Raw genomic sequence first — 15,244 nt, 5'->3', positions numbered from 1 at the left:
GGTTTTATGATGTTTGAAAAAGTCCTTTCAGGTGCTGGTTGAAAAACGTTTACAACTGGCACTCGGTAAATGATGTGCTATACTGGAAACACGTGACATATTTTAGAACTTCTATCATTCGCATGAATAAGGCACAAAATGCACAGATTCAGGTAAACTCACATGTAATATTTACAGTATATTGTCATTACCTGCATGACTTGGGAGAAAATTCTCACATAACACAACATAGACAACATGATTGCACCTCTGGTAGGTTTTCATAGACTGTTCCTGTTAAGCCAATTTACAATGCCTTCACATTTCCTTCTTTTGTCTGGTTTTGTTTTGACCTTGGGGGTAGGAGGAGTTAAAGAAAGCAACATATTACTCCGTAGGAAAAGCCAAACAACCCAAATAAAACCTTATCAGTGTCCAAGGTTAAACAGAGTGACTCGGGCTTGGATTCACAGTGGACAGGTAAGTTTTACTACCGAATACTGGTGGATAAATCAAGGATACCTCTTAATATCTCCATCTCCTTTAGCTGGCAAGACTGTTATAGAAATTTGAATGAATAGCAGCACAGAATTACTTAGAACCCTTACATTCTAGCATCGGGCACCATGGTCCAACCGGCCTCGATTTTATTTCCTTCTGAAAGCTGGACCCAATGGACTGCTGTGGGAGGAAGTTATTATCTCTCGTTCAGTCATGCTCAATGTAAACAACTCCATAGCACAAAAAGATGTGATGGGCACCTACACAAATCCTAGTGGGTACAGAACACACAGACATACCCACACCCACGCACAGAGGCACACACCCACACACACACACGCAACACAGTTCATTGGTGGCATGAAAAAAGTGCCACATCTGAAAAAAATGCTACAATTTGGGTCGAAGACTGAATTTTTAGCAAATTGTTTGGTAATCTACAAGTTCTTTTCTTTGAGACATTACCATGTTTTTTTTGACATTTGTGCAAGAGGCAAGGTGAATGCATACATAAGAAAATGTTCACATTGAATGGGAAGACCACACTTAATGGCAGTCTAAGTTGAACCCATTTTCAAGTATTTGCTCACAGATTCTTCTGAGTACTGTGTCAGCTCTTTATACTGGTAAGGTTGCCCCTCAGAGCTACACATCTCTTTAGCTTCAAACAAAAGAAATGGAATGACCAGCACCTTCCTTTGTTTTCAGACAAGTACACAGAAGCCTTGTTGCAGTAGCTACATGTGGCAAGTTCTGATGTTGCCAAAGTTAGAAAAGTTTCTTTGGCCACTTGGCTCTCTTAAAATACAAGCGAGTCTCTTGTCTTAAGGTACCCTTACAACAGCATCCTCTCACGACATGGGCAGAATAAAGCCACACAGGGGATAGCACATTGGAGGCCTAGTAAGTGTATTTGTTCAGTGGTCTGACAGATGTGGTTTGAGGAACAAATGAAGGCTTTGGTGGCACATCGGGTTTTAAGGACGGTGTCCTCTTTAGTCCCGTCCTGGGAAGGGTGCCGTTACTGGTGTAGCTGCTCTGTCTGGAGAGGGAGGGCTGCAGATGAACACTCACCGGTGTCCCCTGAATATAGTCCACCTTCGCCCCTGTGGGGGTGGGCATGTACCCGCCACGGTTCATACTAGGCTGTCTAGATAACAAAACACCATTCGGTGAATTTAAGTTTTTGGGCATGGCAGATATAGAGTGCCTCTGGGAGGAATTTTTGTGATAACCCCTTTGTCTTTCCAGAGAAGTCATTGGGACTCCAGGAGTGGTGGGCACGTCCACTCGCTTGGTTGGGCTATTTCTGGGGAGAGTTGAAGGAGGAGAATACAGTGATGCCTCCCGGTTAGGGACCTTGGGTGGGACTTCAGACATAGGTCCCACAGGATCCAGCATTAGGGTTGGGTGGGCCATCTGGATGTCTCCCATGATGGCTTTGGGGTTGCTATTTGGGTCATTTAGGTGTTTCAGCAGGTCATTGAGGGTATTTCTGGAATCCACAGAACGCCGGTGATCTCTTTTACTGGATGACTTTGTAAGAGGGTGGTCAATGTTTTGAAGCTTCTTTTCCGCTTTGTGAGCATTGGAGTTTGAGAAAGATGTGTTGTAGTCATGAGTAGCGTTAGGAAGAACAATGGCACTGGGGATATGCCCGTGACTTAACGGGGAGTGGGGTGGAGGACTAGATGGGAAGAACTGAGGAGTTTCTTTCCTCGAAGCCCCGTGGCCGTGGGCCTTCTCTGCGTGGCTCTTCATGGCCTGCAGGGTCTTCTGGTGAAGCACAGGTGTAGACTCAGGTGTGGGGAGAGCTGCCAGCTCAGGAGGTTGGCCTCGATGGTCCATCACCATGGATTTAGTATCCCCACTGGGCGGCACCTCTTTCCGACTGGTCAGCAGGTTGCTATACAATTTGGGAGAATCAATATTCTGTTGGTATTCCTTGACCGGGCTGTCAAAGAGACCATTCAGTTTGGCAAAACTTCCACTGGAGTCGGTGCACGACTGGGCGGATTCTGCGTCTTTATGGATCTTTCTGTTTTTCCGAACAAACATGTCACGATAGCAGTACACTGCCACCCCTGCAATGAATGCACCCAAAACAAAAGCAGCAAAGACACAGGTGATGAGGACATTCATATGGACCATCTGGTTGGACTCTCCAGACTGGACTTCCCATCGGACACCTGCAATAGACATACAGCAAGAGTCTGAGTGAGGTGCTTCTTGCAAACAGTATTAACCAGAAGATGGCTTCCATTGAGGCAACACTACCTTCACAAGGTCCATATGCTTAGCTTGGAGGGTCAGATAGCCTCTAAAATTCCATACGTACACGTGTATGTGTTTTTCCCCTTAATCACAACAGGATCTCTAGAGACATATATGATTGCTGCAAATGCCAGGAGAATTTGAAACTCCCACTGATCTGTATTTGTCTGTCTTTTTCTCCCAAGGCCTCTTAAAGAGTTGTTCCATAACATTAGCAATCTTAAAGAGTTTCTACCCAAAAATTAAAGTTAGAAAGTATGCATTTTCTAAATGGCCAATTTTAAACTCATAGAATGTCTGTCTCACGCTCTTTTCCTTATTCATAAATCATGATTAGAGAGTTGAGTGTGTGAATTGGCATAAATGTATATTATGTGAAAAGAATTACGCAAATACAATGATACTATCTTAAGTAGAATAGAAACATCATCTGTTCACAGACTAAAAGTGTGGGCTTGGTCACTGTTAGCTACAAATACAGACTTTCATGTTTGCTTTGAGTGTTTTTTTTTTTTTTTTTTCATTTCACCTTGGGGTGAAGTACTCTTGAATTGCCTGCTATGAAAGAAATCCAGATAGTCTAAGAAAAGAGTAATACTATGTATTAGTTAAATAATATCACTAAGATATCTTGATGCATATTTAAGAGAGATACTTAAATTAGACTAGGAAAAAAAAGAGTTCATTAGTTGGTCATATTGGGATTTTTAATGCAACCACAGACATCTAACAGTCAATCAAAGAAATGTTAGTTCAAGAGGTATCCAAGTCTGTTACATGCTAAAAATACAGCTATCCCAGAATAAGGTAAGTCAGAGTGATTTGGGAGATTGTGTGGCTAAAGGTTAGTACTGATGCTTTTGTACATTAGTTGTCTTTCATTAGTGTTCAGGGTTATGGGATTCAGTGGCACTGTGAAAGTCAGAGAAAGAAAAGATGAAAGAAATGGTATCACTAAAGAAAACCAAGCAAAAAGAAGGATTATAAATTTTACAATGAAAACATACGAAACCAAAATCAACAGATGTAAATCATAAATGATAATGCAATGCATAAAACTGATTGGAAACCTGATACCATAGTTTAGTAAGCACTAAAGAATAGATTATTTTCAAAGTAATATATCTAATAAGCTAACTCCACAGGCAGCTATTTTATAACTGCTTCTATTATCGGCTGAAAATGATAGTTATGGACAAGCATTCTGTTGCATTTTATTGCTTGTGGCATTCAAGCACCTCACATATCCTTTTCATATTACATCTTGAATTGCAACTAAACAAAAGGCTGGGAAAGGATCTGAGATAAAACAGCTGATATCAGGATATTTGCAATTAATGAGTTTTGGGTTTTTGATGTTGCTGCGGTGACCCTCGGAATGCTCTGATATCCAGCAGACTCTCAGCTTCTTCAGACAGAAACCAACACAGATTAGATTGTCTGAGTGGCTGTTTCACCAACCCTTCCTTTAACAGCTTTCCACCTCTTTCATCTTTGAAGGAATGCACTCCAGTGTAACCACAGAAAGCCGAAGTGACTGAAGCCAGTATGGTGGCGGGGGCAGCGGTAGCTCCGCTTCAGCTCCCCTCTGGAGAACCCTCTTGCCCAGCTCCTCAGAGATATTAGGAATCAGGTTTCCACTCAGTGAGAGATGAGTTCCCTGGTGAGGCCTTACCCTTTGGGATACCTGATAAAGGATCAGTAAAATCAGAAGTGATTGGGTCATCTTGAACTACAAATTTCCGGGAGCTCGTCAGTTTAGGTCTCCAGGTATCAATCACTTTAGGTGTGATTTCTGGGATACTTGCCATTGTGGTAACAGAAGACGAAGATACCTCCATGTCTGTGGTGGCAAACAGATTTTTATTAACGTGGGTAGTGTCAGCAGATTTTTCTGACTGGTCTGTTGCATTTTAAGGTAAAGTTTTAAGTAAATTTTTTGAGAAAGCCTGTTCTAGGATTTCACAAAAACACATCTGAGAAGACCACATCAAATCTCTCTCTTGCAAGGGAAAGATAAAAGCGAAAAACTAACAATAAGACATGTTTAGCAGGTTTCAACATTAAAGACACTCAAACACTCCTACAGAAGCCCCAGTGGTGACTAACGCCCCTCGTGGACGCAAATACAAGTCCCAAAGCTTAACTGCTAGTTTCTCATTCTTTTGTCATGTCTCATTCTTTCGTCATACGTGACATTTCATTTCCTTTCTGCATCTATTTTCAGGGCACTTTCAGAGAAGGTTAAGGCTGTACATCTTTTAATGGGAAAGCTAAGTGCAACTACATTCGGAAACACCTGGTTAAGTCTTTGTACACCCGACTCTGGACCTAATAAACCATCTCTGTACACCTGACTCTGGACCTAATAAACCATCTCTGCCTGAGAGGTTGTCATGCTCAAGTGAGGACCTCCCTTCCAGCTGTGGATTAGTCACTGACAAGGGCTCACTGTCTACGGTAAAACGCTGAACCTTGCCTGTGCCTTCCAAAGTGTCCAGGGAGTTTCTTCCAAAGAGTTAGCAGCAACTCATGCAAAAGAATGGCATTTGCAAGCTGAGTGAGGATGTTCTGATACAGAAGCTCTGCCATCCTTTTCTCCCCCCTGAGAAATAAAACTGTTGGTAAGTTTTAGAAGCAGCAATGCGACTAGGAGTAACTTAAACTCTTAGTGTGTCTCTTACTGGTTTCTGCCAAGCAGATATTCCACAAGTAAGCATATGATTTTAGTCTAAAACTTCAGAGGCCTCAATTCAAACTGGTGCAACGGTCACAGTTAATGACTCCAAAACAGAGACAGACAGACAGGCGTGGAGAGTCCACTGAACACCTGAGTACATCAGAAACCAGTTTCATTCAGTGGAGCCTTTTTCATACCACTGAGACCGCAACATTCAAAGATACCCAGGAGTACCACCAATCATTCATAAAAAGGTCTCTAAAATGTATAAATACACATTTTGGGCAAATGTGTATTTGTTTACTGGGTCTTAGGAGAGGTGAGGAGAGAAGGGGGAAATAATGAAATTCTGCCATCCACTGATTAAAGATGGCCAGAGGGAACATTCACGATGCAAAGGGTGAGAAAGAAGAAAGCCTGGGTGATGTGCGTGCAGCTGGAATGCAGTCTATGTTAATCCACTTGAATTCTCTTACAGGATGTGCCTTGGTCAATGATGGACTGTCAACATGCTACACAGGGGTGAAGTGCTGAGGAAGAAAAAGTCTTTGGGTTCCATCAGTGGGGTTATGAGTCAAAGCAGAAAAATGAAGGACTGCCAAACTGCGCAAAAGAAGGGGAGAAGGGGCAGAAAATGCTGAACTGAAGGAAAGAAAAGGTTGTTAATTCAAAAAAATGAAAAAAAACTAACCAGATGTTGGACCGCCAAATATTTTGTAATCTGGTGTAGTTGAAGTAGGCAAAATTTCTAAAAGAATTAAAGGAACAAGTAATCAGTAAAAAGTAACCAAAAGAAAGCAAAAATTTATGAATTCCAATTAACTAAAAAAGTCAAAAGAAAAGGCTGTAAATTAAAAGATTAACCTATTGGTTAAGACTACCTTTCTCTAGATTTCCTATAAAATTGTCAATGGCGAAGGAAAAAAAATAAAAAAAAGTAAGATTCACCTCTAATGTATCCCCATGACCAAACAGCTCGGCTTTTGCGAAGTTTAAGTTAAATGCTAGGTGGTATGTGTCCTGAGTCATTAAAAGGCTGATTGTAAAATAATGTTCTCGTGCAGATGTGGTCAAAAAGCAGTGCCAGGAAAGGAAGATTCGGTCTTACCATGGCAGTCCCCTAGATGGGCTGTGTTGCCGTATTCTGTGTCTTGTTCGTATCCTCCAGCACTGTGGTTATGGAAAGCAAAGAAGTCTTCAGTTAACAGCCTTCATAGGGACACAAGTGACAACCAGAGCAGAACCAAGAACACAGACTGATTAGTAAGAATGAGCAGAGAAAAAGTAAGATTTCAACATAATTTGCTAAAAGGAGCACTTCTGGGAAATATTTGGTAACTGGAATGTTTAAGAAAGTAGACAAAAATTGTTTTTTTCCTCTTCATTTCCCTTAGGTCTAAGTACTTCTACAATCCTCCCTCCTTCTCACAGCTGCAGATTCTTTCTTTTCTTTTCTTTTTTTCTCCCAAGCCAAACAATAAATACACAGAAGAAGAGAAAAAGAAATGTTGAAAATTTTCTAAGAGTTCTAGTGTTACAGCCCCTGGGGAAGATAGACATAGATCTGGAGATCTTGGCTGATGAGACAAAGTCTACTTACAGCATCCCTGGGGTCACTCTCCCACAGGCCCCCTGGCTTAACCAGCCACAGTACGGGTCCCGAGATGCAATACAAGACCTATAGAAAACCAAACAGAATGTCATTTGGATTTTTCTCGTCGTCAAAGGTCTCGATGATGTAGGGCCCAAGTAAGTAAAGGAACATCAGCTTACTTTTTACAGGCTCCATAATGTTCACAGCGGCTGAGTGGGATTCGAATCACGCAGCTAGAGAATGCCACATACAGAGCGTGATGATCTTTATCCAACTGCAATGCGATGACCTTTCTGTCCTCCTCATTCTCAGCATTACACCTGTATCGTGGGGTACATTTTATTTTATTTTATTTTTTTCGTGGGGTACATTTTAAAGCCATTCATTTAGTAAGTCCAAAGCCACACAAACGAAACAAAGCAAGTGGGGTCTGGTTTTTTGCAATTATTAGGAACTGGGTAGGTCTTAAGGAATATTCTCCATCGCTAACCAAATAGTACACAAGTTTGAAAAGTAATAATTATGTGATTCATCTTCTGCTCTGCATGGTTGGTTAAATTTCAGGCTGGACAAAGGGTTTCGTGAGATTGTGTTCCCATTCTGATCACTGGAGGGAACTGCATTTGTGAAGAGTGTGTTAGATTATAGAAAAGAAAAAGGATCACGATTAAATGCATTTAAATCTTCCTGGGCGGGATGTTTCTCCATCTCGCCTTAGTTTCCTTTGTTCCATTCTCTTACCTATTTCCTTGTTTTTGTTTTTTTTTTTTAATGATTCAAATAATCTTTTATGTTAGTGATTGGAAGAAAATGCGTAACTGGAAGTGCATTGTGTGTGTGTGTGTTTACAACCAGCTGTCTGCTCTGCTGTTATGTAGCATCTTAAAATATATCTGCAAGGTAAGGGGAGCAGTGCTAAAATGTTCTCATTTTTCACAGGTGAAAAATCAAGCGTGAATTATTTTTATTCTCCTCCATTACCCACCCTCCTAGCCCCAGCAGACTCCCAGGATTCATTTCAGTGAGGAGAAGAAAAACCCAAAACACTAATATGCCAAAACACTGCTAATTTAGAGAGTTGAAAGGAAATGACTAGGTGAAATACACATGGGGAATTTTTGAGCAGCACCAAAGAACGTTCTGTAAAATACACCTACTTCACATGGTTGTAGGCTTCAATCTCTTCCAGTAATACGCTGTCATTCAAAGAGAAAGGGCTGGTCTTTGCCAAAACTTTAAGTACCACGCCAGCTTCTGAGCCAACAAAGATGACTGTGTAGTTCTGGTGAGGTCCGGCAGAATGGTCCACTGCGATGGCTGTCAGTCTGTACCTACCGGAGGAGGCGGGCAAGTCAGAGGTGGGGCAGCAGGAGGAGAAGGCCGTGGCGTGAGGCTGGCCCGGGGTCTAATGCACACTTTTACCTGATCCGAGTCTTTGTGAACCAGGGCTCATCAGCTATGGGTGGGACGGCGGAGTCCATCAACGGGTGGGATTTGATGAAGGACAGGGTTTCATCCGGGAACTCAATGGAGGTTTTATAAGCTTCTGCAAGGCCATGCTTAGCACAACAGCCAGGCCTAAAAGGAAAACATGGTGGTGTTGTTTTTTGACCCCTCACAAATTCTATCTGAGGAATAAATGTCCATGCTGAAAGAAGATGTCAAGAGGGATGGAAAGTGAGCAAAACCAGAAGGACACTGCTATTTCTCTGAGGGTAGCTGCTTCTCCCCATCAGCTCCCAGGGCTGTGTCTACTGCCTCCCACGCATCTGTCACAGGGACCCTTCCTGCTGGGAAGGTCGGCCAGGCTGCTCTCGGAGGAGGATGGATGCTTCCGGTGACCAGAGGGTTTGACTGAAAACAAAAGCACTTTTTTGCTTTGTTCTTTACCTTGGCTTTGGTACTTTGTCTTCGGGGACAGCTGTCCAAACTGAATCTGGAGTTTTCTGTTCTTTAAACCGTCCTTTGAATACTTTTTCAATGTCATCCATGCTAAATGCACAGACAGCAGAACCAGGAATGCTGAAAGAGGAGAAAGCCGTCAGGAAACCATCAGGCGAAGAGGGCCGCTCTGGGTTTCTCACAAGCAAGCAGGAGGGTCAGGGTAGCAGTGGGGAGTCCAGGGGCCGGCTCTCACCTGTTGAGCTGTGTGGTAAACACCCCGACCACAGTGGGGATGCCATTGATTTGAATTATGTCCGTGATGGATTGCAGCACATCAAAGTAGAAAAACGAGTCTCCGGGGACAGAACAGTTCAGCCGAGCCTTCAGAAAGGAAGTCCAGTGTTTCTCCAGGACCCGCTGGGAGCCCCCCATGTCGTTTTTACATATGCGGGCGACGCGGGAATATACAGCCTGTGGAGGCACAAAAGCAAGCAACAGGCTTAGGAGCACGAGGAGAAATGAAAACAAAAAGCTGCTATTTAAGCACGAGGAGAAATGAAAACAAAAAGCTGCTATTTAAGGGAGGGATAAAAAAATGCTAAAGATATGTCTGGTTCAAAAGAATCTAGCAGCCTTCTCTCTAGGGGGCTGTAGAATGAGAATGCAAACTAGATTTACCTGCGTGAAGAAGGGCCATTTTCCTGTTCTGCCAAACAAGCTCCCCAAGAAGTGAGCTATTGAACTGCCTGGCTGAATGGAAACCATCCCTGCACTTTTGTCTCCCACTTCGCTTCTCAAATTGTTAATGAAATTTGCCATCCTTCAACGTGGCAGAGAAGGGGTTGCAATATTTTAAACTCCTCTGGGCTTTTACAGGAGCACTCAAGATTTAACTGGGTCCTTACTTTCCACCCTGCCTTTGACACCGGGAAACTATTAATGGATTTCCAAAGAGTTAAAGAAGGCTCCATAGCTCAAGGGTGCCTGTAGAACACTCTCTGTGGTGAGAGAAAAAAATGAGACTTTCTCAAGGCCCAAGGCTGCTGTTCCCACTCTGGCCATTGTTCAGGGTTTTCCAGCAATTATTCTCATGATAAGCAACTCACCTCCCTGCACTTGGCTCTAAACGCACTACACTGACTACTGGAAAACATACAGAGACCATAACTCTACCCAAGTAGGCTCCATTCCATGCAGTACAAGTACGCCATAGATGTGAAACGTATATACTTGCCTTGCCCAAATTATTATGTTCTACAGCAATTTCTCGAAAGAAGAAATAGACATAGTTTCCATACTCTATGGCATGAAGAAAGTGTGGTTCTGAAAGAAAAGTGGAAAACAAACTGGTTCCTAAAGGATAATTCAATTAGCACAAGACCCCAGCTGCTAGGCATAACTGACAGCTGTCACAGCGACATTCAAGCCAGTGAGAACTCTGATGCGCCAGAGCATCTGAGGAGTCACGATATGGGTGTGTTGTAGCTTCAGGGAACCCAGAGTCTTTAATGTCAGCTAATGGGCTGTAAAAAGGCCTGCGGGGAACTGAACTACAGCAAAGGTCTTTGTTTCAACACATTTATTCATTAACCTATTTAACTAGGAAGGAAAATCCCTTATGTTGAGAATAAAAAATCTTGACTTCCAGACGCCAAAGAACAAAATGACTACAGATATGAATCAATCAATCCTCACCATTAACTTTGTAGGACAGGTAGATGGGAGTGGGCAAGAAGTGTTACGTGCATTTAGGGTTAGGCAAATGGGCATAGAGAAATGACATCGCTCTTTTTCGAGGCCACCGAGGATACACCCTGGATGAATCTACTTTCCTGATATGACTCCTGACGTGTCTCGTCAATGTTCCCGTTCACAACCAGAGCAGTTTGCAGTGGCTCTAAGTAAACAGTGTAAGTCATGCACTGACCCTCCTGAAGCTCCTGTTCCCACTGGGCCATCCTCCTGGCTCTTGGCTATCCCACAGCATTGCTCTTGAAAGTTACCTTTTATCCATTTGGAATCATATTTTATTGTTCGAAGGGCAGATCCATCACCCATGCTTCGATAGATAACAGCATCACTGGCCAGGAAGTCAGCCACTGTGGCAGAATACAGCTTCCCATCTGAAAGCAAAGTTATAATTTGGATAAAATAACCATAATTATCCTGTTGTGTGTAATCCTGGTTAGTGTTACACCCTTTGGAATGCTTTTACCTATGTGATCACTTGAGATATAAATAAGCCTAAATCTGATGCTCAGAATCAACTGGTGACAGGTTGGCATAATGCTACCTAATTTGACAGACACAGAGGTAAGCATCGAAAAGTTAAGCCACTTATTCAGGGTCTTGGGCCTAGTTAACAACAGAGCCAAGTTCAGAATACTTATAATATGCTCACTTAAAATTCTTTTTTTCTGGAAATTGTTTTTAAGTTCACGGTTTTTAGTTTCTGAAACACCTATATCAAGGTAGCCATTCTCCCTCTGAACTTTTTTCTTCCTTCAAATTCCTTTTGCACCTTCAATGTCATTAATCATTTATATTCATTACACTAAAACATCTTACCAGCAAAAAGGGCAACATTGGTTTGTCTGGCATCAAATGGGCATCTTGCCAGGCCACTAATTTCTTCCCCATCATACTCTAAGGTATTCAACTACAAAAGAAAAATAAATAGCTGGTGTCACATCTACTCAATGTACCTGTTTGAAGGCAATACTGATTTATTTGTAGTAAAATTCTACTTGAAGAACGCTATCTTTATTCCTTCAGAACATTAGAGATAAAATAAATGACTGGGTTACAGCAGAAAAAGCATATCAGCAGCATATCAGTGAAGAAAGGAAAGTTGATTTTTTTAAAAAACACATGCTATAAAATATACTTACCCTATAGTATCTACACATGGGATTAAATGCATTTGTACCACAGACAAAAACCATCTCATCGTTTCTTGGAACAAATACTTTAATAAAGTTGTGGCATTCATCCTAAAGAAAGTAATAATTACAGAAATATTAGATATAATATTTGCTGACATCATGGGATCAAGCTCACGTAAAGACTAAATCCAGGGCTTCCCTGGTGGTACAAGGGGTTAAGCATAGCACTATGAAGCTGCCTGCAGCCTCTGCAGCACAAGTTCGAGCCCCAGCCGGCCCAGGGAGCTACCCACATGGTGCAGCAGACCTCTCCAGTCTCGCCTGCTGCTCCCCTCACAGTGTATTTCAGTCAATTTGCCTGTTCTGCTCCCCACTCTGTCTCTGGTGAATCCTCTCACCCACTGCGCCTCTGGCCTGTACCCCAGCTCTTGTATGCATAAATAAGTAAATCTTAAAAAAAAAAGACTAAATCCAGCAGACACTTATCTATTTGACTTACTTTATGTTTTCCTTTCATAGCACAGTTTTCTCGATCCTGTTGTCTTGACCGCCATGTCAGCTTCTATATTAATCAAGAAAAAACAAAGTACAATTTTTAATGGGGAAAATCTGAGTGGGGGGGCACTATTCAAGTTTTGGGGGAATATAAATCAATTTACCAACCAGACTTGCTCACCTTGCTCGGTATTACTTCTGTTTTAGGGATTTCATTTAAGTTTACCGTATAAACTTGATCCCTGTTGGAAAAAAGACAGTAAGTCCTATCATGTGAATCCATAAAAATGTTAAGCTGCTTCTTATTTTATTTTTACAGCTCTGCCTTTATTGTGTTTTGGAGATCATTTGGCTTTTTTTTTCTGTCTCAAAGTCTACAGAGAGTACTTTTTCATTAGTGAGATGCTTTTATATATCATTGTGGTTAGGGAGCAAAGGAAGCTCTTTTCTTCAGGCATGGGTCAAGCTGCTACTTGGTGTTAGCATAGATGTACTTCTAATATTTGCTTGAATAATTCCACGTTAAAAAAAAGTAAAGAAAGATTTTTTTCCTCCTGCTGCTTTAGGAATAAAGAATGGTGTGTGATTTCTTGATGGCAATAATAAAATAGCACCACTGAAGCCTCTAGCTCTGCATTTTGTTCCTGGTACACAACACTGACTCCTCTCAGTGAATATTTTTGGCTCCTTGCAATTTTTGATCACAATCACATATTAGTTTTTCATGAACTAGACACATTAATGCAAGCACCACAAGAGAAAAGAATTTTAATCTAATAAACCAACGAGAGGAAAATTACCTGCCAGCAATATAAAGTGTGTCTCGAATTTTCAACATCAGCTGAAAGTCCAGCCTGTGTTGTGATTCGTTGCCTGAAGGGCGTCCTCTAAAAACCGGATATTGCCTTGAATCTGCAAGTAAAAATGGGCTAAACCATCAGTCAGGATTATGGAGCTGGAGAATCAATATACACCATTGATTAGCTGTATATACTAGTTGTAAAAAGGTTTTAACTAAATTCCTCTCTTAAGGTCTTGAATATAAAATGAATAAAAGACAGAGAATGTCAGCAACTGGGCTTTTCCTTTTAGCTAAAATTATATAACCTATATGGGAGTTGCTTTCTAAAAGCACCCAACAAAACTGTCCCGTTTCCCCCCCAAACATTAGGAAATGATTATGAATGAATTATTGTGCAGAACATTGGAAGGCATATAAGACTCTCTCTTTCCTCCTGAAAATGAATATGCTTAAGAAATCAAAACCCAAAGAGCTACCTTAGGAAAAAAGATAATGTTCCTTGCATTACTTACAGTGATAGTCAACAGTGTTAAGGGGCTCATCATCTTCGGGAAAGCTGACTGCCCTCAACTGGGAAATCATCAGAAGCAGCATGTAGGCACAGAGCAGGAAGAACTTCATGATGGGCCCAGATGGTGTCAGAGCAGCCCCTCCTCAGAAATTCCACTTAGCTACCTGGAAAACAGAAACCGATTGGAAGCTCTCAAGGCTGTGGTGAAACTGGTTTCTCATTTGTACCCAGCTCAATTTTCCCCACCAGCCTTCTCCAGAGCTCCCCTCCCCCCTCTGTCAGGAACACTGGCGGTGGTGGAGGAGACCTCTCTGAGAGCACAGGCAAAAAAGATGGCAGCGTGCCGGGCTTGACAGCACAAGGTGAGCGTGCTGGAGTTTTTTTAGGCAAATTTGCAAGAGGTTTTTGAGGTAATGTATGTCACACAGCAAAGTCTCCAGAACCACAAACAAATGCTGGCTGCTGACTTGGCGAGAATTGGGCAAAGTTGGGATTGGAATTTTAATTAAACTCCAATCTGCTTCCCTGCCCCCAGCCCTGAAATACATCCAGTATGCCTTGTCTCTACTGCCCATAAAATGCCCAAGCTGCCTCACAACTATTTGGGGGAGCTGATGTGCCTGTTGCCCCTATAACATCTCTGCCTGTGGCATTGCCAAATTCCCTGCATTAATCAGACCTTATCCCCAAATTCATAAGTAGAACAGTTTCCTAATTTTAGTAAGACCGATATGGAACCAAGGTCACGAATGACCTTGAGTTAGGGTGAAAGGGAATGAAAAGAAATGATTTCACGATCAATCAGTCAAGCAAAGCAGGGCAGAGATGAAGCTGCACAGCTGACACCAGACCACGGGGGAAGTCTACATTTTTACATAAAACCATTTGGAAACAAACCAATAAGCTAAATATGCCTGTCCTCTTAGCTTTATTGAACTTTAGAGCCGTAGGGGGCCCTGGGGACCATCTAGTCCAACCCCCTCATTTTTCAGATGAGAAATCTAAGGGCTGGAAAAATTAAGGGCCTCAGTGAATTTCATGGAGCTATTTAGAGCAAGATCAGAGTACAGACTCCTATCACCGGAGTCCCCATCCAGGCTCTTTTCATCAAATTAGGTGAAGAAATTAAATGACTGAGTTTTTTTTTTTTCTTTAAAAATATAGCATTATAAAAATTCTGTTTGGGATAATGAATATATTTCACAGGTGTACCCATATACTAAATTTGTTCAAATAGCACATTTATATATGTGTAGTCTAGGTCAACACCACAACAAAACCTTGATAGTATAGCTGTCAAAACATTTAATAAATGTTACTACTTTATTTAAAACATTAATTAATTTCTCCCTTGGTCAATAGGATGGGTATTTTTGTGAAACTGTAAATGCTCTACTCTGCAACACTGTCACTCCGTTCTTCAATCAAAATCATCACATACAGCTATTCCATTGAACAGTAAATTTTTTAGCTTCCCTTTCAGTCTCATATCTAAGAACTTTAGGGGTAGTCACAAGAATCACTTCAATTTCTGGGGGAGTCCAACCAATCACCTGGGAACCTACAGTGCTTCCTTATACACATATTGTATTAATGGCAAACACACAGACGCACTTTTGGGCTGTGCAATGCTCTCAAC

General features: G+C 41.8%; 1 protein-coding gene across 5 annotated transcripts; it reads right to left on the bottom strand.

The window, feature by feature from the left end:
* Window positions 1–1,277: 1,277 nt before the first annotated feature.
* On the bottom strand, window positions 1,278–13,749 carry SEMA6D (semaphorin 6D; the record flags this gene model as incomplete). Of its 5 annotated transcripts, none has more annotated exons than XM_084239994.1 (18): window positions 1,278–2,669; window positions 4,430–4,597; window positions 6,126–6,182; window positions 6,543–6,643; window positions 7,035–7,112; window positions 7,208–7,348; window positions 8,186–8,359; window positions 8,451–8,606; window positions 8,919–9,050; window positions 9,166–9,383; window positions 10,147–10,235; window positions 10,916–11,035; window positions 11,481–11,571; window positions 11,804–11,905; window positions 12,297–12,359; window positions 12,474–12,534; window positions 13,093–13,204; window positions 13,607–13,749. In XM_084239994.1, the coding sequence occupies 18 exons, from the start codon at window positions 13,713–13,715 to the stop codon at window positions 1,381–1,383; spliced, it is 3,261 nt and encodes a 1,086-aa protein (XP_084096120.1). In that variant the 3' UTR covers window positions 1,278–1,380. The 5 variants fall into 5 exon arrangements, with proteins under 5 accessions (XP_084096120.1, XP_084096116.1, XP_084096117.1 ...); XM_084239990.1 differs by having other exon boundaries at window positions 6,543–6,604; window positions 13,607–13,715; XM_084239991.1 differs by lacking the exon at window positions 4,430–4,597 and having other exon boundaries at window positions 6,543–6,604; window positions 13,607–13,715.
* Window positions 13,750–15,244: the final 1,495 nt, after the last annotated feature.

Source organism: Talpa europaea (genome assembly GCF_964194135.1).
Source record: "Talpa europaea genome assembly, chromosome: 8".
NCBI lineage: Eukaryota > Metazoa > Chordata > Mammalia > Eulipotyphla > Talpidae > Talpa > Talpa europaea.
The sequence above is the reverse complement of the archived record's forward strand: the minus strand, read 5'-3'. Positions and strand labels throughout refer to the sequence as shown.